The sequence below is a fragment of the Triplophysa rosa genome, linkage group LG3 (assembly GCF_024868665.1).
Source record: "Triplophysa rosa linkage group LG3, Trosa_1v2, whole genome shotgun sequence".
Lineage (NCBI taxonomy): Eukaryota > Metazoa > Chordata > Actinopteri > Cypriniformes > Nemacheilidae > Triplophysa > Triplophysa rosa.
In genome coordinates, this window is record NC_079892.1 from 6,839,574 (window position 1) to 6,863,822 (window position 24,249).

Below are 24,249 nucleotides of genomic sequence, written 5' to 3' on the forward strand. Positions count from 1 at the left end.
ATAAACCAATTTATTAAGATAGTAAATGCACCCTAACCTTTGTTCTACATTTTAGTTATTGTGAAGAACATTTGCTTTGTACGTGATTTAGCAGCTGTTTTAATCTCCGCAGATGTCTTCACGAGGACCCTCGCCGCTTCTGGTCTCTCCTCCGGGTCTGCAGAGAGAGCTGGACTCCAGGTGAGCGAGAGGTTTTATTATTTACAGTACACTGATGATGGAGTCCGGTGGTCCCCGGAGGGCCTCTGTTTCTAAAGGCAGTCGCCTGGATCAGGTGGCATCTATGGCAACAGAACCTGAACCGTTTTGTGTCCCGATCATTCACCCAGGCTGTTCTGACTCTGTCAACTCTCTCTCTTCATGCATCCTATTTTATCTTTCACTGGCCCAGCTGTCACTATTCACAGCCCTCCATGGGGACTTCTATGGTATCCATTGGTGTTTTGGATTTGTACTACAGACAATGGCAAGTGGAGTGTGCTTTGTGTGTGTGTGTTTGGCTTTTAAACGTAGCGGCCGCCTTGTCGTTGTGATGTCATTAGAAGCGTACACACACACTCACATTTTTGTCCCTTCTGTACAATGTACAGTGGTCCTACTGTATACGAGACCCTCATGCTGGAAACATGAGAAATTGTAAAATTGTTGCAAAAAGTCCAACATCAAGGCAGCATGTTTTGCATAGAAAATTACGAATATTTTCTTAAGATAAAATCTAGTTTAATATGTTTTATGGTTGTGTTTTCAGGTCGATTTCACGAATGCTGTCCACCAGCCTGGAAGAGCTTCAAAGCGGGAGCTTACAGCCGGTACGGCAGTAAACACTTTACATCTTTGCAACTCATTTAATTAACAAAATCATCTTTTTCAGATCTTTCCACTCTTTTCCTTTGCTCAACCTACATTTCTTTAATACTGCTTATATTAACCACATTGTGCACATATGTCCCCATTGTATGCTTCAGCTAACCGTTTATGTGTGTTTTGTGCTATTGGTTTTTCTTAAGCATGTGGTGGGACAACCTATAGAAGCTGTTTTAGAGGTACTGCTAACCAGCTTTAACTAGCATTAACACACTCAACGCAAACATAACACAAGCTTTTCCTGTGCATGTCCACTGTGCTTATTTTAATTATTAAAAGAGCCTAATAATGATTTATGTTCTCTGCAGAATCGATATCATACAGAAAACAACAAGTACCAGACCCTCCCAGGAATTTTTTGTCGTCCGGAGCAGAACAGCATGAGACTGCAGGCGTCTTCACCGCTGCAGCTGTCTCCCGACGAAAGCGAAGGCAGCGAGTTTAACTTAAGTAGGCAATTGTCACACGGTACCCACAATGCTTTGCGCCAAAGTCTTGATGGACATGATTTGTCTTTTAAACTCATTCCGTTTTCACGTGATTTTTCTTTTATACTCGCATTATGACCTTTAACCTAATTAATATCACGAAGCTGAAATTTCTGCTGTTGTGCTTGTTTGCTCTTTTATACACCATAACAGCTTTGCTCTGCACTTCTTCTTTCTCAGCCTATTTTAACACGAAGGTGTCTTTGCATGGTCAACCCTGTATTTTCTCTCGATTCTTTTTCTGTGACTAATCCCTCTCCTGCTGCCGTGCTGCTGTTTTTCCTCTCTCGCTCCGTGTGAAGACCGCTGCAGAAGCGCCAGCGCTCCAGCTTTAGGTATTGTCCTCTCAATCTCCCGTTAGCATGCGACCGCTGAACACACTCTTGCTGTGTCGTATCGGATTTAACATAAGCTCTGCTATCCCGTTTCTTTAAAGGGCGGAAAGAAGCTGAGAATATAATTCACTCTCTTTCCTTGTACAGTAGATTAGAGTTTATATGAGCTCTGCTTCTGCTACAAGTCTAAACATATCAAGTCTAAACTAGCGCCGTATTCACATTCAGTGCGTCTGTAAGGAAAAATCTATTTGGGTTTGGATCACTTAGATCCAGAACATTGATCTGTGTATTATATATGCATTCAAGGCTCATCATTATTTCAGATTTTTACTTTCCTTGCCAATATTCTCATTGGTATCATCACCCCAAAAGGATATTTTTTTTGCTGTATTCATTTATAAGGGATTTATTGAAACACAAAGTATTCCCTGAAATCACGTAATTGGTGCAAAATTGTAAAGAAGGGAATATTTACAAAGGCGGAGCATGTATGAAGCATTGTGACATTAGTGCTTTTCTCTTCCTGTGCTCTCTCGCCTGCCGGCACAGGACCGCAAGGAAACCATGATCAGTTTGTTATTGGTGGGTACACAGAGAATAATGTGTATTCAGCCCAAAAACAATCATTAGGAATCGTGAACGCAGTGTGAATGCGTTGGTCGCTTGTGCCGTTTTACAGGAAAGTCTGAGAAGGCGGATGACTCAACGCTGTCTGACCTTTCACCCATATCATCTGGGGTCGATTCAGGCCAGCAGTCGCCTGTTTCGCCAGAAAACAAGAAGAACCAGAAAGGATTCAGAAAACTTTGGGGAAAGTACGTATTTTGTCTAGACGCAGTCTGTTCACATTCAAATGAGCATTTCTTGCTGAAGACTGGTGTTCAGAATACATTAAACATTAATTATGTGATGTGTTTTAGAGGGAAAAAATGTTTTAGGATTTTATCTGCATAGGTTTTAATGGGGCAATGCTGTTATTGGACAATCTTTTTGCTGCTTTTTGGGACCTCGCCGGTGACATCAGTTTGGGTCGTTTCTTGAAGCAGTTGCTGTTTATTTCTTCTCCTGTGGTTTATAGGATCAGAAGAACCCAGTCAGGCAGTCTCCCTGCAGATTCTGATTCGGAGTTTAAGAGAGGAGGCTTCAGGGCCACGGCTGGCCCTCGACTCACCTGCCTTGGCATCGTTGCTTCTCCACGGTATTCCAGCATCTACACATAATTCCCTTATTCTAATTAGAATCTTTAATGATTTTTAGTTTGTCATTTTATGTTTATTATTTCTTGTTTGTGTAATGCAGTGAGATGAACGCTCCCTTCTCAAAGTGGTCATGTGATCAGGTCTGTGCTTGGATGGAGCACTTTGGGCTGGGTCAGTACGCACATATGGCCAGACAGTGGGTCACTAGCGGCCAGACACTGCTTTCTGCTTCTCCACAGGACATTGAGAAGGTGAGAGATGCATCACACAAGAATGTCTTTGTGTGAATGCAATTATACCCCATACGTGTGTATATTGGCTTACGATTCATGTTGATATCACAAATACATTGGGCATTCATGCAGTTTTATATACATCTTTAATGGCTTAATGCAATTTAGATTTATCCGTGTTGCTTCTGTAAGAAGTCCAGGTTTTACAATCTATCGTTCTCATGCAACACCTGGTCATTAACATGACATCATTTGGCTACGCCTCTCACTTCAGGACGTGGCGGTGCCACTCAAATCCAGCTTGCCAGTTAATGGGCAATTTCTTATAATCTTACCGTTCTACCTGCCACATATGCTTTACCTCTGTTCCACATCAATGGTGCTGTCTGACTCGCTAACATCAAAAACCTAAAAACAATCAACTGTGTCGTGCCTGTTACTGATGTTTGCATTGATTTTCACATTAAGGAGCTGGGAATAAAACACCCTCTGCATAGGAAGAAACTTCAGCTGGCTCTGCGCTCCCTTAACACAAAGATCACAGAGAAATCTTCTGAACTTGATCATGTGTGGGTCACACGTAAGTATTCATGAAGCACTGCTTTTTAATATACTGTAGTTATTATAGACGGTTTCATCAGATGTACGCGCCTAGCTCGAAGTTAACTTCCAGTCTGTGTTTGCTTCTAATATAACCATTTGTTTTATATTTCATTCATATTAACAATAATTTGTATTAATATTTCATGGTATATTGTATTAAATTAAATTAAAACAGTTATTGATTCTTTGCGGAGGTCTAATGGAAGTTAGACATAACATTTGTTTATGTTGTTGGCGCTGAAACCGTCTCTTTATTTTTCATAGTTATATTTCTTTACTACAGTAACTACTGCCTACATGTATGTAAAGATACTTTGCAACAATGCACATTGTGAAAAGCTATAAATATTTCTTAATTTATTAAAGAATTAACACATAAGTACTTGATATTTTTCTTTATGTAGCACAAAAATACTTAATGTAACTAAAGAATTGCAGTTATGTATAAAGAAACTGTTTGTTTTTGCACAGGTTGGCTGGATGATATTGGTTTACCGCAGTACAAAGACCAGTTTAGTGAAGCACGTGTGGACGGGAGAATGCTGCAGTACTTAACAGTGGTAAATATGCATGATCGGTTCCTGTAATGCTTTGCTTTTAGTACTGTTTTAACTTTTACATCACGTCTTAACCAGTATTCACAAATTGGCAATGACAAGTAATACTAAAAGTGAACATGCAACGTGACATGACACATGTCACAATATACCGGTATTGAAAATAACCATGATATTAAAAACCATGAATATCAATATTCTGCTCACACTAGACATATCATATCGTAACTAATTTAGCACCAGTTCAAAAAACCGTTTGCCATAGGGGCCACAATGCTTACAAACTTAATGCTGGTCTCATTTTCAGAATGATCTACTGTTCCTTAAAGTCACTAGCCAACTGCATCACCTCAGCATCAAGTGTGCCATTCACGTCCTGCATGTGAACAAGTTTAACCCCAACTGCCTGAAGAGAAGACCTGGAGATGAGGTGTGTGTGTATGAGAGGCAGACATTTATAGACATACGGTGAGACAAGGTTCATAATGGTTATTTATGTTTTTGTGACAGAACATGACATCGCCTTCTGAGGTGGTTCAGTGGTCCAATCATCGCGTGATGGAGTGGCTGAGATCGGTCGATCTGGCAGAATACGCCCCCAACCTAAGAGGCAGTGGAGTGCATGGAGGACTGATAGTGAGCATCTCAAATCAACATATTTATTTGGCATTTTTCCCTATTCAATTCAATCAAAAATGAAAATTCTGTCATCAATTACTCACCCTCATGTCATTCCAAACCTGTATGACTTTCTTTCTTCTGCTGAACACAAAAGTAGATATTTTGAAGAACGTTGGTAACCAAACAACATTGGTGCCCCCATTGACTTCCATTGTGTAGACACAAAAGACCTTTCTCAAAATATTTTCTTTTTTTTCAGATTCTGGAACCACGTTTTAACTCCGAAACCCTCGCCATGCTCCTGAATATCAACCCTCAGAAGACTCTTTTGAGGAGGCACCTGGCCACCAAGTTCAACACACTGGTGGGTTGTCAGGCTCAGCAGGAGAAACGAGAGTTCATGGAATCACCAGGCTACACGCCGCTGACCACCACAGGAAAAGTCCGGGTGAGAAACCATGTTTTTATTATTTGCCCCTTCTACGAAACACACATCTACTGTCGTAATTTTCAGAAACACCTTCATCCCTGCCAGCCTCACACCTCGGAATGAAGCCGGAGGACACGCATACAATCATACAAACAGACAGATGCAGCAGGCTGAATTGTATTTAATCTTAGCTGACGCTGCATGCGCTTTTTTGACACTTTGCTTAGGCCATCTAGACAGAATATGCTGAGAGAACGGCCCTGATGCACTTACTAAGCACAACAAAGCTTTAGAGGAAAACAGGTCTTTTTTAGGCTGTTTATACACCCGTTCTTTTTTCTTGATAGGAGAAATCGAGAATGTGTTTAAATGCTTCTGCAGAAAGATAAAGTGGAACCAAAGAGGAACTCGCATTGCACTTTTTCGTGTCTCCGATGTTTTCAATCGGTTACTTTAAAAGAATGATTTTTACACATCAGCTTATGAGATGTGATGCATCACAATGCAACTCTTGACTTATTTATTTTTTCTGCCTCAGCCTCGTAAAATGGGTTTCTCCACTTTCGGGCAGCGTAAGAAACGCTGCGAAGACTGCACAGACTACATTTGCCCTCTGGACGCATCCCAAGCCCAGGCTCTGCTCAACGGGACCAGCCGGCCCTATAGCGGCTTCAGGGGTCTGAGCCCCATCTTTGACAGAGACCCAGAGAGGCGGGAGCAGGTGGGACCCCCACAGAACTGATGCTGTACTAGCCATCACCACAGAGCTTGCAGCCAATAACCCTCCACCCATATCCCACAAATCCACGCCAACCTCCAACACACCCTGCTTTCCTTCAATGCCATTATGTAACACCCCAGCATCCCTCATTGATCTGTCTGGACGCTTCAGAAAGACACTCAATGGATCCAAGGGTTCAATACTGTATTATGACATCATCTCACCATGGCAACATGGTGATATTAGAGGGTTGCCCCAAAACAGTGCCACTTTACCTGTGATGGACAGTGAAAAATCGTCGATTATTTTTGTTAATTGTTTAAAAATGTTTTAATCTGAGCTTTATCAAACAGGTATTCCATTTTTATAACCTAACACCTACTTTGTGCTGTTTTAAAAGACAATGATATTTATGCAATATTTGCATATTTTAGGGATTTATTTAATGGTATATTTATGTTGGTGAATTTTAAATACACACGCAAAATACTTCACGTTCGAAAACTGCACATTTTGACAAATGTGACTTACCTGGTTATTTTCATACAATAAAATGTAGAATGATATTTTTATAGGTAGAAATCTTGACTCTTCTGTTAATGAAGAGCTCTTGTCTGTTCGTTGTAATGATATATCTCAAAACTATTGTGACATACAGACGATCAATAAACCTCATCAACCACTGATATTTGCAGTGTTTTTATAGCACATAGAGGACGGATTAGAACGCCTTTCACATACTTGCACATGTACGCAAGACTTGGTGTAGTAAACATAAACTAGTTCAGTTATGGTATCATTATGTCACCATTTGCCTTGACAATTACGTTTTCTTAGAAGACTAAAGGCCTATTTACACCAAGGACGATGACAATTAAAAAAATTGTTGTCAGTTTAAAAGAACAGCAGGGTTTTAACCACAACTATAACAGTAAAAATGAAATCCATTCTAATTTCAAGGACTAGCGGATTTAAAATGTAAAACTGCACTGTGCGAGCTTAGAATAAACAACAATAAATGTTATTGTCTGTAACAAAGTAGATTTATTATTATAGTTATCGTTATTGATGTAAACGGGCCTGTCATCTTGTCAACTCAGGATTATGTATTCGATCACAAACTTTGTGAACAACAGCATGCATGATTTATAAACATGAATCATTAACCGTCATTCATGCATCCGCACCACCAAATGCTCGTTTTCACAATGTGGAGAGGTGCATGCTGGGAAAGGATCATGCCATTTAGAAGAGTGGCCCAAGTCCAGGTACATGCAAAAAAGACATGTGCTTTAATGCTTCTTTAACATGATCATCCATTGCTTCTGCTTAAAGGTCACCCAAAAATGAGCATTTTGTCATCATTCACTCCTCATGTCATTCTTTCTTCTGCGGAACACAAAAAATATTTGGAAGAAAGTTGGTAATCAAACCACGCCGGCACCCATTCTTTTCTATTGAATGGACGCAAAACCAATGCAAGTCAACGGGTGCCGGTTAACAACATTTTTCAAAATATCTTCTTCGGTGTTCTGCGGAAGAAAGAAAATCGTACAGGTTTGAAATGACAACAGGGTGAGTAAATGATGACAGAACTATGACTTGATGACTCTAAGGACCGATCATTTACAATAAACTTATTTCATTGTGTTATAGCAAAAGTAAAAAATAGACTGTTATATTAACAAAAAAATAAATGCTTTCACATTTCAGATACTTCACTCTAACGGGACAGGAACACAGATCGAGTCTTTATCCAAAAGCATTAGCAACCTCACAGTAAGTGAATACATATGCTTAAATGCATTATTTTTAGTTTATATTAATGCTTATTGCTTTACAATCTAATAACTTGATGTCAAGCAAGCTGTTACTGTGAAAAATTCCTCTCAAATCTTAAAGTAACTATACATCATAATTTGGATTTTGACATGTCAGATCTTAGATCTGCTTCATTCTCTCGATATATATTTACTCCATTTATAGATTCCAGATTCTCAAGTCTTGTTTTTCAAAAAGCTTTAAAATAAAGTTCAAATGCACAGCAGACTAACTCTTGCTAATACTGCCCCCCACCTCTCACTTACAGTATTTACTTCACCAAGACAAGCTTCTTAAAGGAATGAGACGCAGCCAGACCGCCGTAGTGTGAACAGACCGCACCGTATTAACTAATCTGGAGTCACACACCTCTTTCATACCTCAGCCTAACCCTCCTCACACGCAGCCTCGAGCTGTCAGAGCTTCAGGACTAAAGTGTTTAACACCACAGTATTAATTACACTTAGTGCAGATGTGGGTGTGGTGCGCTCCAACAGAGAGATGCCACCGTCTTACATCCTCCACCCAACTCACGGTGTTATTATTTATTCATCAATATATTTTCATCATTTTGTTTGTTCTAGAATTATAATGCACTGTATGTTCAGATTTGTGTCTGAGGTGTTTTAAACCCCGTCAACGCATTATTTTGCATAATATGCAAGTTCTTTTCACATCATGTGAGTGATATTTGACCTTTTTCTACCTCTGCATAGCCTTTTTTTCTTGTAGCTGGGATGTCATTTCTCGCCTGCTAATTTTGTTTAAACGCACTTTTGTAGTGAACTGGCTTTTTTACTTAATCTTTTAAATCTATATAATGTGTTTAAAAGCAGTTGGTTTTCTTACGCAGTAATGTTTGTTTTTTTTGTTATATAATTCCTGTAAATCCAACCCGATGAGTAAAATGGCTTTGTTTGGGTTGGGGGCTTTTTACTGTGAAAAATGAGATCTCTTAAGTGTCCCATGACGTGAATGACAAACATTTTCTTTGGGAGGATCTTAACGGCACGGCTGGGCTTTAAAGTAGCACATGTATCTTAATAGGACGCCGGAGAGGAGAAGAAAGATCCGATTGCAGGTTCACTCTCACCAAACGCTAAGGAAAGAGTAATACTGGTGAGTACAAAACAATAAAGACATCACCCAAACATGCTAATTCTCTCATCATTTACTCCCCCTTATGTCATTACAAATCTGTATTGCTTAAATTTTTCTGCAGAACACAAAAGAAGATATTTTGAAGAACGTCGGTGAGCAAACATCGGTGACCCCCATTGACTAGACACAAAACTACTGAGACATTTCTCAAAATATCTTCTTTCGCGTTTCACTGAAAAAAGAGTGAAATACTAGTTTTGAACGACATGAGGGTGAATACATTTTTTTTTTTTCTAAAAAATGTTTAAACGCGTCAAAGTTACAAGGTAACAAATTCACGGTTGAATATTTGCAGTGCATACGAGAAACAACGCTTTGAATTCCACCAGCTGCGATGAACCAACCCGATCTCCAGAACGAATCCAAAACCAGCATTTTTCGAACCTTATGGTGTAAACCCAACAAAGTCGCCACTTTAGACCTCGTCCACCTCTTTGGTGACTGTATCCAAGCGGCTTCATCCAGGACTAAGGACTATTTGCTCTTCAAGGACCCAGAAAGCAAGTTCCACCCGAGTCCTTCAACACTCAGCGAGATCTTTCTGATGACGTACATCCAACGCAGCAGCCAGTTAAATCTCACTAACATCTTCAACTGCACGGCCATGACACCGGAACAGAGGATCTTACTGGGAGCCTATTGGGTTTGGGCTGTGCTCGATCATCCAAGCAAGAACCCCAGAATTCAGATCGCAGTTCAGGTTTTTCATCTGCAGGAGAGAGAGGAGGAGAACTTGGAGGAACTGTCCTTAGATGTCTACAGCGAGATCATGCACATGGCCGGGATGGAAGTGGTAAATGGGACCCAAGCCGAGAGGATGGTGGGATTCTGTTCTTCCATTGGTCGAGATTGTTACGCTCTGTTCCTCTTTTTTGGACGGAAAAATGATGAAGGGAATATTTATGGGTTGTTAAGTAACAACCTGCAAGCCGCTGTTGGGAAGTGTGTACGAATCGACCAAACTTTTATTGAGCACTTTTTTAAAGGGGCTAAGTGCTTTGTGACTCCTAGTGGGATGTTGCAAGCGTTGGTTGGTAAAGAAGGCGATGATCCTCTCACCATGCTTGTTAAATTTACCTAACAAGTTGCTTTTGAGTTTAATACCATTTTGTTGGGTTATTCTGATGGGCAGCTCATCTCTTGGATACGTTTCTAAGCAATACTAAACTGTTGACTTGATGTCATTAAAAAGTGCTTATAATATGCAGAAATAAATAACATTTTTGCTTTGTGTCATTGGAGTCATTAGGGATTTGGGTTTTTATTTGATTTATAAAAGCTTTGATTTAAATTGCTTAGAAATACCTAACTTATCAATGATTGTCTGACACTTCTATAAATGTGCTTCATTTGATAAAATACATAAATATTCAGATGTCTTAGATTTTATTCATGGAATCGTTGAATAAAGTTTAAGGATTTAAAAGGAAGTAATAAAATATTGTGGTATAACAACATAGTTTATAATGACTTTTTTATATTATATATCATAATGACCATATTCACTTAAAGCAAAGGTCAGATTTTCTTCACACAGGAAATGCTTTTTAAAATGTTCCCAAATCATGCAGGAATCAAATCAGTCCAGTGTAAATACAGCTTTTCATTTGCTGATGTTTTGTGTTGAGAGACTAATGTATATGATTATTTCCCCACTCTTTGTTTTAATGATGCAAAAAAGTTCAAAATTCAGTCGATTACTTAAATTCATTCACAACAGACTGAACACAAAAAAAGTTTTATGTGCCATTCATTTCGACACGGTTGTAAACCAACAAGCTGTCACATTATATCCCTGCGCACTACAGTCATCATTGGCAGAGGATTTAGTATGCAAAAGTGTTCTCTGTTCTGTACCCCAGCTTGTCGAGGTTTGGCAGACATGCATACTGGATCATGGGGGGTGGACCACACATCAGGATGAGCACATCATTGGCCGGAGGCGGGAGATGCTCTTTTATCATGTCAGCGTTAACAAAGCCTTTGCTGTACTTCCACCCTGAACAAGGAGACAGAGAGATCTTCAGAGGTATTGTTACACTAGAACATATAGTTCAATTTCCAAATAATTAAAAGTAATTACCAACTATTATTATTTTTATCAAGATATTACATGAAATGGCGTTTAGTGTGATTTAGTGCAGTGGCATGGTTCAAGACTGGTTTGTAAATCACACCTCTTGTATGCATTGGCATTTCTGGTAATAAATATGTGTTTTGTACCTTCTGAGGGTTTGTCCAGTGTGTGCCACAGATTGAGTTTATCAGGGTGATCTTTATCAACTTCATCCAGCTCTTTCCGTAACAGTATGTCCTTTTCAGTCTGTGCAAGTTAAACACGTTCAGTGAGCTTTCAAAAAAAAAACTGGATAGATTTAATCGTTACAATAGCAAATGAACTGGTTTCAATTCAAATTCTTTACATGTAATGTGTTGGGTGCTGTTGGTGGGATGTTATCTGGGGGATTGAAACCAGTAGAAAACTATTAAATCCTCCTGGAATAAGTCCAAAACATACTAGAAGGAATTTGTAATGGCTTAGTAAACAACCCTGTTGAAAAAAACAGCATATGCTGAGTTAGGTATGTTTCGATGCTGGTTTGACCAGCTTAAACCAGCTATGGACCAGTTTAAACCAGCACAGCATCAAAACATACCAAACCAGCATATGCTCTTTTTTCTACAGGGTTTGTCGGGATTAATAGAAACCATTTAAATTTGTGTTGTGGTAAACTGTGACATTAGTCCACAAATTCCTTCATAAAACACTGTCAAAATATGATCATATGTTTATATCCACATGCATATGCATATGATTGAAAATAGTACACTATTACAGTGCTTATCGATTAATATTGCGTTATGAATGTGACAGACCTGGTTGGCGAATATAAGGGAGCACTTGGTGTTGTCATCTGTGTCTGCAGTTATATTCCTTATCAGCTGAAGCATTGGAGTAATGCCTGAAACAAGCATAATATCGTTATTTTATTTATATTCCTATTCTTATTAATAGATCTAAAAATAAAAATACATACATGCAAAAAATAAATACAGCAGAAGCAAAAAATCAAGATGATGTAGGCCTATCATTACCTGTTCCGCCTGCGATCATCCCCACGTGCCTGAATTTATGCACTTTAGGTTCCGATTTTTTCTCAGGTCGAATGGCAAATTTTCCTGCAAATATCAATAAAAATGTATATTCACCGTTTTTACCAACCTCAATAAATACACAAATAAGTACACAAATAACTAAAAAACACACCAATCACAACAAACTAAATTTTAACATTTAGATATCGCCCTCTAGTGGCGAGTATCATACAAACCACTGGAGTAGACATTAGACATTCTTATTGCTGTGTAATTATTCACACTGCAATGACACCGACCATTTGTGCATTACTACAAACTACATTTCTCAAATAAGCATTTACAAGCAGGTGTTAACACATTAATAAGCTTATTTATTTTTCTTACCGTTTCCATTGTACACCAGCAACCCATTTGGCCCCCTGAAATCAATGGTGTCTCCAATCTTCATGTCATTCAAGTACTGAGACATCTTACCCCCATCCGGGTAGTTTGGGTGAGTATTTTTATGGTAAACCTGAAGTTAGACATTAAAGGTAATGATTATGTAATATCTATTGCATATAAACAACTACAAATGTTCTGTTTCACCAAAGAACAGCATGCGTTCAAGCTCTTAAACTGTAGATATTCAGTCCATGCCATAAATCATTAAGCACATAGAGAAGAAGCATTTGCGTGTATGGTATATTGTTTTAGTATGTATAGTATAGTACCTTTACTACTAGATCAACGTATCCCTGGTCTTCATCGCTGGACACTGGTGTGTATGCTCGGATAACCAGATTCCCATTTACCTTTGCAGACAGGTAAACATGCTGACCTAGGAATGCAGAAGGAATGCCAGAGAACATCTAAAAAGTATGTTATTGTGATTATCAGTCTGTACAACTGTGTCAGATAGCAATGACAGGTGACTCCTGATGTGATAATATGCTGATGCAATGTCATACCAATAGGGAGACCAAGTACGTGTGATGAGGATGGTAGACCAAAGCGGAATTTCTTGGTGTCGTGATTGATTTCCTGTTGCAAAGGATTAAGGACAGCATGATTCCATTGGGATGCAATAACTGCTTTTTATTAACGAAGAAAAATAAAATATTATAATATTTCTAAACTCTTCATCACAATTTCATAGAAGGCGTTGTTTATGTATAACTAATTACATGCATTCAATATAATGCAGAGATGTGCAATGAGCAGTTTTCTTCCATTTCTGAGACTGACCTCCTTCTCTATGAGTGGCAATGGAAATTTCACATTTGGATCCAGCAGGGTTTTTGGAAACTTGCTCTGCTTTCGGCTTCCGTCAGAACCTCCCGGTTTCAGGACGAAGAACATTATTGTGATCACCATTATAGAAATTCCAATTAACACAGGCAATGTCTGCAACGCACAACACGCTTTGTTAAATGCTTTCTTATTTCCATAAATAATCATTTATTGTAAAGCATCATCACTGTTGTGTGTATACAGTAGCCCCATAAAGTATTTGGACGCTTAAGCACATGTTAAAGGGGTCATATGGCGCAAATATGTGTTTTTCTGTGTCTTTGGTGCAGTTGCCCATGCATGTATTAAACACGTAAAACTGCAAAAATTAAAGTGTCGGAACAAAAGATGCTAAAAGTGAATGCTCACCCACACCTGCCTGAAACGCCTCGTGTAATCACACCCCCACAAATCTACGTCAGTTCGTGGTATGAGTTGACTAAGACCGCCCAAATGTATATGCAAGTAAGGTGGGCACACCTGTCAGTACAATTGCTTTGGAACATGATGTTCCAAATATGGTAAGAGGCGTTACATTTCCGTCACACGCTTGCAGTATTCGACCAATCACTATGCACTGGTTAACTGGCCAATCATAGCACACCTCGCTTTTCAGAGCGATGAGCTTTGTAAAAAATCAGTGTGTTTCAGAGAGGCGGAGCAAAGAGGAGATACAAACATGCACGGTATGTGGAAAATACAGCGTTTTTGATCCTTAAATCGTGTCTTTAATGTGAGTGAACATTTTTTCAGAATCTATCAAAAATGGCTCATAAAAGGAAAGTATCTGTGAAAAGATTCTGTATAATCTGTGTTCAGATGTCACCAACATGGTTTAATATCTTTTATATAGAAAACTTGACTTTCAGTAGTAATAGCATATTGCAAATGTCACAAGAACATAAACAGATTTTGAACATATGGAGCTGCATTCAGCATCGAGTTGATGATCTGCATTGGCCTGTTGTTACCTCTCACCTTCTTTCCACTGATGTGTCACTCTAACCAGAATAAAATCAAGAGACAAGTGTGAAATGGTTAAGGAAAAAAGAAGAAGGTGCTAATTGCTTTTCTGCAAAGCATCAGAATGCAGGAAATTTGTAAAAAAAAAAAAAAAAAGAAAGAAAGGAAAGAAAAAAAGAAAATATATATACAGTACTTACAAGAACTGGATCCATTTTCTTTTCTGTTTTATATCAGGTTAGAGTTCACTGTATATGAGGTAGAACTTGTTCACAGTTCATTTTTTCCTGTATTCCAACCTTTGCACCAGCACAGTTAGAGAGCGTCTGTAGAGTGGGTGGAGTCAGTAATATTCAGCCAATGAAGTGTACCTCTCAGGGGCCCCAGCTAATAGGAATGGATTATTTAAATTAGTGGGTTGTGTCAGAGCATTGGTCATGGTTCTTCGTGTATGTCTGTGAATGGTGTGGGATCACCCCACTGTCTGATCATAGTTTCAGAGGGCCGGATTAAGGACCCTCTCAAGTACAGTATCGAAAGTCTATAGGACCACATAGAACAGTATTAAATACGTATGAAAGCTAAGTAGCCATGTGCTTCAAAATATTTGTATTTATTTATAAGTAATTTTTAGTTATTTTGTGAGGGTTACAGAATACAAAGTAGAACAAAGAATGTTGTTAATATGTCTGTGTCTTCACTTTGTGTCCAGTTGCTGTGAGACCCAGTGCATGACGGCTGGAACTGAAGTATATACTGCAGATCTCTGCATCCCACCACATGGTTCTCCCCAGCTCTTCACCCCCATCAAAACAACACCGGATATGTTGCTGAGACAAAAAAGAGGTCCACCTGAATCAATCCACTGATACTGTCAAAAGGTAAAAAACAGATTCTGTGAAAAAATGTATTAGGCTATTGCTTATAATGTAATATAATATGCAGTAGTGTAATATAATATGCAAATATAATTGCTTTTATTTATTTATTACTTGTAAACAAATAAATAAATGCAGGGATAAAACATTTAGAAATTCATACAAAAAACACATTCTGGTCATGAAAACGGGATGGTTAAATCACTGACTTGTATTTTTTTCATTGTATTTCAGTTTATACGTTATTACTAACTTTCTTTCTATTATTTTCTAAAAAAAAAATAAGAAAAAAACTCATCGTCTCTCGTTTCTGCATATTTAAAGATTACGTGATTGACGTGAAACGCGAGAACCTATGAATGACGTCTGGTGTAGTTGACGCAAAACGTGACGCGCAAAATTAAACAGGTGAAATATTTCTTAAAATTAACACAAAAGATGTTTTTTTTAAAGAGAAATAAACTGCTCGTTTTTTCTATACAATTTGACACTTCCAAACGGACGAAAAGCTATGCAGAAGTCTTCACGCTCTCGTGCGCATAAACATAAGTGAATTTTGTATATTATGTATATAAATTATGAATTTATATATATTTATATATCAAGTTTCTACATAACATCATTTGTGTTGTGAATAAAACCATACTGGTTTAGGACAACACGGGGGTGAGTAAACGATGAGAGATTAAGAAACACTTCCGCATTGAACCACCAGAGGTCAGCATTACTTCACATATATTCTGTACTCTAATAGCAGCGGTTCTTGAGTTTGTCACCCACCATGCACGACCCTGCAGTGTCCAGTTCAGTCAGTCCAGCACATAGCATAGTAGGTGTCAATCTGCTTCTGAAGTGTTGTTCACACTCCGTTCTTTCCAGCACAGATATTTTTAGCTGTACTGATTGGTACCGGCCATGTCCTGCTAAAAAATAGAGATCCGGACGGAGCAAAACGTTATAGAAATCAAATGCTTTAGGGAATGTAGATAAGAAAAATAGGTCAGATCTGCTTGTTAGGCAGGAAGTTGTCAAACATTCAAGATCTGATTAGTTCAACTGTAGGTCAATATTAAACATATTCAACAAATATTTGTGAAATGTCATGTTTGCTTAATCCACACAAATGTCAAGATCCAAGACAGGCTATTGTATAACCTATCACAACGCCCATCTTAACTTGGCTTAACTTGGCAGACAGGTGACGTACACATTTGGCTGGTCCACGCCGCAGCCCAGCAGAGGAGGGAGGGGGGGATTTCCTGTCCAGCCGAGGGGAGACAGACAGGCCGTGTGCTTTCACCAAGATTGAAAGGAGAGTTTAGCTGAAGCAAAGCTGCGTTGTAGTTCAGAGAGGAGGAGTTGAAATGAGGGTGTATGAGTACTCTGATGACATCATGGGTCTGAAAGACAAAGAGGTTTTTGTGTTAAGATACATAAAATGCAGTTTCATGCAATTTGCAGTAGGAGGTTAGCATCTTTAGATGTCCCTAGAGCAACATTTCCATCAACCAATCATTGCTCTTTGATTTAAAAAATAGAAAATGTAATATCATAATTTTGCATCTAAGAATGAACACTCGCAAGGAATTGTTGTAAGGTTAGAGATATGATTGTTTGATGGGAATGTTGTTCTAGGACCAACAAAGGATGTTGATCCAGGAACATGTTCTACTTCACATCATGTTACATAATAAGCATTCTCACCTGTTCCTTTAAACTCCCTGTTCTTACTGTTATAAATCTCAACAGTTTCTCCTCCCTACAAAGAAATCCACACTTTGTAAGGTTTTTATCAACATATTCTACTGTTTATTTATAATATATAATCTCATTTTTAAAGTGAATATATTTGCACTGCGCTATGAATGACCTTATCTGCAGTTTCTCTATGTTACTTACAGGTTATAGACACAGTGTGCGACAGTAAGAATCCATGTTGTTCTGATTATAACCCCACTGCACTCATGACCTGCACCCAGACCAATGCTCACGTGCCCCAGCCAGGCATGAATCCCATCATCCTCTGCTTTCCTCAGGGCGTCCAACCCAGAGACAGCATAGACATCAGGAATTCCGCACGCAGCTGTGAAATCTATGGAATGCCACTGAGTGTTCGTGGTAAAACCAAATTCACCTACACGATCGATGTTTCGAGGTAAATAAGAGGTCTCATATCATATAAACTCTGTTAATTCTAGAGACAAGGAGCCTCTTGTGAAACTATCAGAATAGTAAGCATAACAGTAAAGGTATGTGCAGGACAAACCAGGCCGCAAATGTGGTAAAATAACTTTGCTGTTATCATCTGCTTCCTCCCTCTTATCTTCATACGCCGTATCTCTGAGATCTGCGAGGAAACGTAACATGCATCATTTTGCACAGCAGATGTCTGTGGTTACAAACTCAGTTTCAACACAATGCAATATTACAATACATAATGCTTATTAACAAAGTACAAAACATTTAGTTTTATGTACAAATATTTGAAAGATTTATCTGGTTTTGAGATAACCCACATCAACGTTTGAGTTCAACCATTCATTTTACTATGATTTCAACTTTTGACATGGCCTTACTCAATATTAGTCAATATTAAACATATCAAGATTTTTACACTACGTAGGATGATTTTATGTATAAACACCTAACATTTATTGGCAGGGTCACATGTTATCATATTATCTCTAAAATAATTATTCCAGATGACAGTAGTAGATTAACAATTTGCTTGAAATATTTTAATTATTAACTTTTTTTATTAATGATTAATTATATTAATTAAATATATTTATTAGTTTGTGCAAAATAGATAAAAATTCTTCTGTTGTGAGTAAACAATTATGTAAATTTGTTTTGAATAATGGTTTATAAAATGTATCTTTTATATATTTTAAACATTTCTTTGTTTTATTTTTTGAATCCTTAAAGGTCCAGTGTATGAAATTTAGTGACATCTAGTGGGGAGGTTGCAAATTGCAAGCAACGGCCCACTCCACCCCTCCCTTTCGAAGCACTACGGTGGCTGACACAGAACTAAGATGTCATCACGTTTTTGCTTCTCTGCTGAAGGAGATAATGTATTTACGAAACGTTCTCTGTAGAGCAGTTTGTCCCTTCAGGGCTACTGTAGAAACAACATGGCGAATACCATGTGAGGGGACCCGCAGTGTATGTAGATAGAAATAGCTCATTCTAAGGTAATAAAAACATGACGCTTCATTATATAAGATCTTTATACACCTCTGAAGGCATAGTTATGTATATTATATTGCATTTCTGTCAATAGATCCTCGAAAAAATTACACACAGCATAAACTGTCCTTTCTTTCTAGCTTTATGTGAAACACATGCCTTTGTGCTTTGAGACTTTAGACCTTATTGTTGTCCTTCTGTAGAAGTGGAAATATTTTCCAGTTAGCGAGTGTGTTTATATTTAATTGCGGCACAGTAATATTTATACCAGTGGTTTCTCACCTCTTCTGCTGATAAAAGAAAGGAAGGCGTTGAAACCGCGGCCGTATACGCTACTGTCTGTGCTGAACTGCAGAACCATTATATGACTGGAGCTGAGGACAGCTGGGGGAACACTCCTGCCACATACAACCACTTAAAACACAAAAGGAATAACAGCAGAGCACTACATTTCCCATAATTCCATTGTGTTATATTCAATATGTAACATTTACATTCTCAAAACAGAAATGCAGAAGTTAACCTGACAAATCAAATGCTTCAGCAATTATTTGTACTATACCTATTTCGTCCTCTCCATTAATATCTCCAAAAACTGTAAGCGAATCATATTGGCAGTTCTCAGACTCTTCAAGGTCAAAGTCGTTGAAGTTCAGCTTTAAAATACAGAGTACAGTTACTTGATTTAAAGTTATTATTTAAAGTCAATCTACAAAATGAAATCCCTATATTAATGTCTCTAAATTAAATCTATAAAAGCAAGCCTCTTTAATTATTACCATAGTTGTTATATACAGCTATGGCGTCTGGGAAAAGTTCATAAATTGAAACAATGCACATTGTATTTTGTAAATAGCAGGTAAATACCAGCATTACATGTAAGATGGCTGTGTAGTGGCGTCAATGCGTCTTTATTTAGAATCTAATTGAGTATCACATTCTCTTGAGCAGTGAAACCGATCACAGAGCCACCAATCTCACTGCATGCATGCATTCATGACCGGACAGTCGGGTCACGACCGATCGGACATTAGAAACCAGGTACTTACTAGGCCAAAACAGAGTACCAAAGAGTTGTTTGTACCTTGACTATATAACCTTCTGGGGCATAGATGACCCAACGGCACAGGGTGTTGTTGTTGTAGGGTTGTGGGTGGGCGGGGCTCTGCACAGCCTCTTTGGATTGTAACAGCACCACTGTTCCACATTCTGCTCCTGCACAAACACAAAGGGTGAAACTGGCGGAATGGAGCCCGGCCGGTGACGTCGCAGCGCGGTGTCGCGTTTCTGTCTGGCAGGGGTCACACTGAAGGGAGCGGGGTGGTGATTTGAACCCTGCTGTTGCCTTTTCTGAACTTCAGAGCTTCTGGTAGATGGCCCCCGGCAGACATGTAACCATGGAAACGGTGGTGTTTAAGGGAAGCTCTGGGCTCTCTTAGGACCCTATGTGTGCGACTGCAGTGTGAAAACAGGGGTGTAATTAGTTCTCTTTACCTAACTAGGGAACACACCTTGCAGACGAGGCGGTGAAGCAGACGGATGAGCATAACTCGTGCGGCTAAAACGCAAATTAGGGGATTTCTTTTTACAATTAAATACTTTGGATACATACAGTACGTGTAAATGAGGTTTCACTTGAAACAACACCATGTACAGCTGCGGAAAGAAATTAGGAGAACATTTCAAAATTATTTTTATGTTTTCTGAATTTACTATTTATAGGTATGTTTAGGTATAATTATCATTTTTGGTTCTTTCTCTGAACTACTGCATTTATTTGCAGAAAATGAAAACTGGAGAAACAGGTCAAAATAATAGAAAAGACGCTCTGTATTTTTTCAGACCTCAAATACTGAAAAGAAAACAAGTTTATATTCACTTTTAAAGGCGTGAGAACGTGCTATGTCATGCATTCTGACTTCTTTACACTGTTGAACGTGCTGGCTTCTCATGCTTAACATGGTCAACTTGTTAAAAAACGAGTTGGACGTATGACATAGTATTTCTGTGCTCGATACGCTCCCCCGGCACTCCAACTTGTTTCGGAAAGTTTTTATAATTCTGGATTCTTGTTTCGTAACAATTGTGCCCATTGAAAAATTTAGATAAACATTTTTGAGTGAAGGCCTGACAACGTGGCAATTTATATACCTTATTATAGAATGCACGGTCACAGGTGTGTGTTTTTTTATTTGGTTCATCCAATCAGTCTTCAGAGTCAGAACTATTTTTTTATGGGATTGTAGGCCTCTGTTCTTTGTCGTGACTGTCACCAAACAGGCTTGACTTATTCACATTGTTGTTAGCCGTTCCGACTGACTGATTTATGCAAGCTCTGTTGTTTTTTTAAACTTCTTTGACTTTCTCAGGCACTGTCAGGAGCCAGCGAAACCAGTCTGACAAATCCTACTCACCAAAACTATACTCTTCCTCAACGTCGCTGAACTGCATGATGAATCCGGTCCCTGTTCTGCTTACATCCGACACAAACTGCACTGTGACACTTTGGGAACCCACAATAAGAACTGGAGAAGGGCTTTGACTGCCACAGAACTGCCCTAGTGAGCAAGATAGACGGTTAGAACACACTCATATAAAACATCTGCATTATTTGTATTAGACACGTCATATGAGGAAGACATACATAAAATAATACAGTTATTAAAGTTTTACTTTTCACTGTTTCATTCTTAGTAGGTGAAAGCACATAATCTGAAATATATGTTGTATATATGTTGTATATACTGAAAAGTATGTTTGTACTACTTTATACATAACCATCATTTACTGACATTCCATGTAAAAAAACAAGACAAGCATGTTTTGAATTCTCACTGGTTCTCCTCACCGATTCGCCTCTTTCCATCAACAAACACTGTCAAATGGTCGCTTTGGCACCGCATGTCGTTCTCCAGGCCGAACTCTTGAAACTCCAATAAAACATGCTTACCACCTGTGACACGAATGGACCACAGACATATCCTGCACCGAAAAATGAAAAAGAAACTGCGTATGTACAGGTGATTGTTTGTGTTCCATTTCACTGTAAAAAAATACTTTTTCACATATTTTTAAACCCCCCCATCAAATTACAGAAAAAAACTGCAAAAAACATGAGGTGAAAATGTTATTTTACAGTATTTTACTGGCGCCCCAGCTGCCGGAATTTTTTTTTTACAAGATTCTTTTTACAGTGTAAGTAGCAAATATCAAAGATATTTCTACGTGTGACTCACTCATTGTTATTGTAGCTTTGCTCCGAATGAGCTGGATTTCTGATAATGCCTTTACTGTCAGATACAGCACCATCTTCTACACTGCACAGAGATCTGTTCACACCTATAACCAGTTCAGTAAGTTAAAAATTATTCAGCAACACTTTCAGGGGTTCGAGTGATTTGCTCAAGGGCCAAATGTTGATGGTTGTTATTGAACTTTAAAGGTAAATTGCAGAAACAATACCAGCCTTTCTTAAAATTAATCTTAATCCATAACAGGAACAATGAGACATCAGTGAATACTCCAGGAGAGCCTCTTCTCGATGGAGGTTTGATCTTGTTGTTATTCCAGCTTCGGCCGCAACCCTTACCCCATGAGGTGACCCCCACTGCAACCAAGCTACCGTCTGCCCTGGGACAGAGAAGAGGACCCCCAGAATCCCCCTGGAGCACAGACAGATGGAGAACTCGTAGTTGCAAACATAAAGTGTGCCAAGAGCCTTTACCACCCATATCAATGTAAAGAAAATTTTAGTGGCAACGTACTTGGCAGGCATCTCTACCTCCTCTCTCTGGACCAGCGCACAGGACTGTAAAGACCTTTTGTCCAGGTCTAAGAGTTTGCAGAACGTGTTTGCATCTGCTTTGCTCAACCACGTCCAAATCCACCTCCTGAAGAACCAAAGGCAGCGGTCCTCCTAAACATAATATATAGAATTTCCCTATCATGCTATAATGAATCGAGATCTCAGAGGTCTAGTGATCATGTTAAATTGACTTCTCACTGTCTTTAATACGACCCCAACCAGCAACAACACACATGGTCTTAGGTGGGAACCTTTCACCGGGATTTGGAAGACAGACAGGTTTGATCAAATTACCTGTTGGGAAAACACGTAATACATATAAAATCAACAAAATTGAAAATATCTGACTGATGGATTTGTGATAAAATGTATGTTAATGTCTGTTTCATGGCTAGACTTGCCAAACTGAATACGTCCTTTGATCTCCAGGAGAGCGATGTCATGGCTCATTGGCGAGGAGTGTTGATACTTTTCATGGAACTTCACGGTCTTTACGCCGAAGGTCTGCTCTCCTCTGTCGACCTTTCTGAGATTAAAATCACCTGCTACAGCCTCGACAGAGTGCAGGAGGTCCCTGAGGGCGAACAATTAAAATCGAGAGCAAGTCATCAAAGTATTAACCATCTAAAGGCCAAAAGTTACACTTTTAAAAATCCTGTAAAAAGAAATATTCCGTAAAATAACAGTTTTTCCTGTAAAATTACACTTTCCCTCTGTTTTTCTTGTAAATGTAATGTAAATGTAATTTTCGGCAGCTGGGGAGACAGAAGTATACCGTAAAATAACATTTTTTAAATATATTTGTAAAATATTCATAAAATTACTATTTTTTATACATGAAATATCTTTGTAAAATTACGGTAAAATTACAGTGTGGGATTGGTCATGGGTCTGTCAGAGTACTTACACTGATACACTCGCAAAACAGTGAGCAGCTGTTAAAAGCCAGTGGTCTGTCAAGATGGCTGCGGCGCAGAAATGTGACCCTCTGATCCTGAGAGACACCTGTAGATGATCATAAAAAAGATGTCACACTTATTGTATTTTGCTATTTAGAATTGGTAAAATGCTCACCAGCCATGGATGGGACCCTTGTCTGGCCTCGGACCCTCCAATGATCCTCACGGAACGGTTTAGGGTGGTTCTTGGCCCTGAGAAGCCGCACTTTGCATCTGGATGTCAAATAAAATACAAAAGTTAATTGTGTGGTTTGTTCCTATATCAGAGTTTCCAAAAGTGAGTTCTTACCATTCAGATGGACAGGGAAGACTATGTGGAAACAACAAAACAATCTGAGGAAGGCAGCATATGTCTTGTAGGATACTCCAGACATCTTTTGTTGTGCTGATGGGTAAGTTTGGAGCATTTATAGGGGCTAAAGGGGTGGTCTTTTAGTCAAATGGGGTAATGTGGTGACCTATTAACTGGATTTAGACAGGAAATGGGTTGTGGTGAGCAGAGGATGGCATGACAGTTAAAACAAGTCATTAAACCAGATCTCAACACATATTTAACATGAATATGTCACATTTTAGTCTATAAATATAAAGGGTCTAATTTGACCATACTGTAGAAAATATAGCTATTTTACATTTAAAGGATGAAAGTGATGAAATATTTGTGCATGTGTGTGTTTCATTGATCTGCGTCAGAAGAAGAAAACATTTACAAGAATTTGTGATTCAGCTGAAAGAGACAAACTCCTCAATTGACAAAGATGTTTTCCCTCAAGGAGAAGAAAGAAGACTCGAGATGTGCAAAGTGTCTGAGAATTTACACAAACCAGAGCTCTCATAGAAACGCCAGTAAACAGTAGGAAAGCTCTTCTTCCACAAAAGAGAACTGTAGGTAAATGACTGTATGAGGCTCATCACTGTCGACAGCTAGGCTGAGTGGCCTGTCATAAAATTGTCAACATTCTGTGCCCGGATTTTGTGTCCAGAAATTAAAGTCATATGTAAATCATATTTCAGATAAAAGATTCTCTTAGACAAATTGACATGT

At 38.7% G+C, this 24,249-nt stretch overlaps 4 protein-coding genes across 6 annotated transcripts in view; 2 read left to right on the plus strand and 2 right to left on the minus strand.

Moving 5' to 3' along the window:
• Nucleotides 1-8,259, plus strand: part of ppfibp2b (PPFIA binding protein 2b) — a 38,334-nt gene extending 30,075 nt beyond the window's left edge. The window contains exons 13-27 of one of the 2 annotated variants that reach the window (XM_057329294.1): nt 113-180; nt 749-809; nt 1,008-1,043; nt 1,173-1,314; nt 2,370-2,505; nt 2,769-2,888; nt 2,990-3,140; nt 3,591-3,702; nt 4,197-4,285; nt 4,590-4,712; nt 4,793-4,918; nt 5,163-5,351; nt 5,872-6,054; nt 7,768-7,833; nt 8,144-8,259. In XM_057329294.1, coding sequence (XP_057185277.1) covers nt 113-180; nt 749-809; nt 1,008-1,043; nt 1,173-1,314; nt 2,370-2,505; nt 2,769-2,888; nt 2,990-3,140; nt 3,591-3,702; nt 4,197-4,285; nt 4,590-4,712; nt 4,793-4,918; nt 5,163-5,351; nt 5,872-6,054; nt 7,768-7,833; nt 8,144-8,206 — 1,665 coding nt within the window. In that variant the 3' untranslated portion in view covers nt 8,207-8,259. Of the gene's footprint in view, nt 1-112; nt 181-748; nt 810-1,007; nt 1,044-1,172; nt 1,315-2,239; nt 2,273-2,369; nt 2,506-2,768; nt 2,889-2,989; nt 3,141-3,590; nt 3,703-4,196; nt 4,286-4,589; nt 4,713-4,792; nt 4,919-5,162; nt 5,352-5,871; nt 6,757-7,767; nt 7,834-8,143 lie in introns of those variants that run through there. The other variant, XM_057329296.1, reaches the window with a different exon arrangement.
• A 619-nt stretch (nt 8,260-8,878) lies between these two features.
• On the plus strand, nt 8,879-10,267 carry rep15 (RAB15 effector protein). 2 transcript variants are annotated; one of them, XM_057329298.1, is made up of 2 exons: nt 8,879-8,994; nt 9,332-10,267. In XM_057329298.1, exon 2 carries the CDS (start codon nt 9,371-9,373, stop codon nt 10,115-10,117), a length of 747 nt encoding a protein of 248 aa, XP_057185281.1. In that variant the 5' UTR covers nt 8,879-8,994; nt 9,332-9,370; the 3' UTR covers nt 10,118-10,267. The 2 variants fall into 2 exon arrangements, with proteins under 2 accessions (XP_057185281.1, XP_057185282.1); XM_057329299.1 differs by lacking the exon at nt 8,879-8,994 and adding an exon at nt 9,134-9,248.
• A 118-nt stretch (nt 10,268-10,385) lies between these two features.
• Nucleotides 10,386-14,678, minus strand: LOC130551583 (NADH-cytochrome b5 reductase 2). Its single transcript, XM_057329297.1, has 9 exons — nt 14,571-14,678; nt 13,363-13,521; nt 13,086-13,158; nt 12,849-12,955; nt 12,520-12,649; nt 12,133-12,216; nt 11,914-11,999; nt 11,260-11,359; nt 10,386-11,035 (listed from the first exon to the last, which is right to left on the minus strand). Exons 1-9 carry the CDS (start codon nt 14,583-14,585, stop codon nt 10,863-10,865), a joined length of 927 nt encoding a protein of 308 aa, XP_057185280.1. The 5' UTR covers nt 14,586-14,678; the 3' UTR covers nt 10,386-10,862.
• LOC130552284 (ovochymase-2-like) lies at nt 14,647-23,578 on the minus strand. Its single transcript, XM_057330503.1, has 20 exons — nt 23,494-23,578; nt 23,320-23,417; nt 23,153-23,250; nt 22,647-22,819; nt 22,444-22,539; nt 22,205-22,356; nt 21,876-22,102; nt 21,677-21,769; nt 21,289-21,422; nt 20,855-20,998; nt 19,525-19,655; nt 19,003-19,096; nt 18,723-18,854; nt 17,451-17,595; nt 17,148-17,420; nt 16,953-17,007; nt 16,456-16,648; nt 16,029-16,171; nt 15,072-15,241; nt 14,647-14,757 (listed from the first exon to the last, which is right to left on the minus strand). Exons 1-20 carry the CDS (start codon nt 23,576-23,578, stop codon nt 14,745-14,747), a joined length of 2,649 nt encoding a protein of 882 aa, XP_057186486.1. The 3' UTR covers nt 14,647-14,744.
• Nucleotides 23,579-24,249: the final 671 nt, after the last annotated feature.

Bases quoted from the DNA above. Each gene is read 5' to 3' on its own strand.
- rep15 (XM_057329298.1), top strand. From the start codon at position 9,371: ATGAACCAACCCGATCTCCAGAACGAATCCAAAACCAGCATTTTTCGA.
- LOC130551583 (XM_057329297.1), bottom strand. The intron at 13,159-13,362 runs GTCAGTCTCAGA...CCTTTGCAACAG, and splicing joins TGCCACTCATAGAGAAGGAG to GAAATCAATCACGACACCAA. The intron at 12,650-12,848 runs GTACTATACTAT...GTCTAACTTCAG, and splicing joins ACGTTGATCTAGTAGTAAAG to GTTTACCATAAAAATACTCA.
- LOC130552284 (XM_057330503.1), bottom strand. From the start codon at position 23,578: ATGTCTGGAGTATCCTACAAGACATATGCTGCCTTCCTCAGATTGTTT. The intron at 22,820-23,152 runs GTAAGTACTCTG...GTTCGCCCTCAG, and splicing joins TGTTTTGCGAGTGTATCAGT to GGACCTCCTGCACTCTGTCG. The intron at 22,103-22,204 runs GTACGTTGCCAC...TCTGTGCTCCAG, and splicing joins GAGGTAGAGATGCCTGCCAA to GGGGATTCTGGGGGTCCTCT.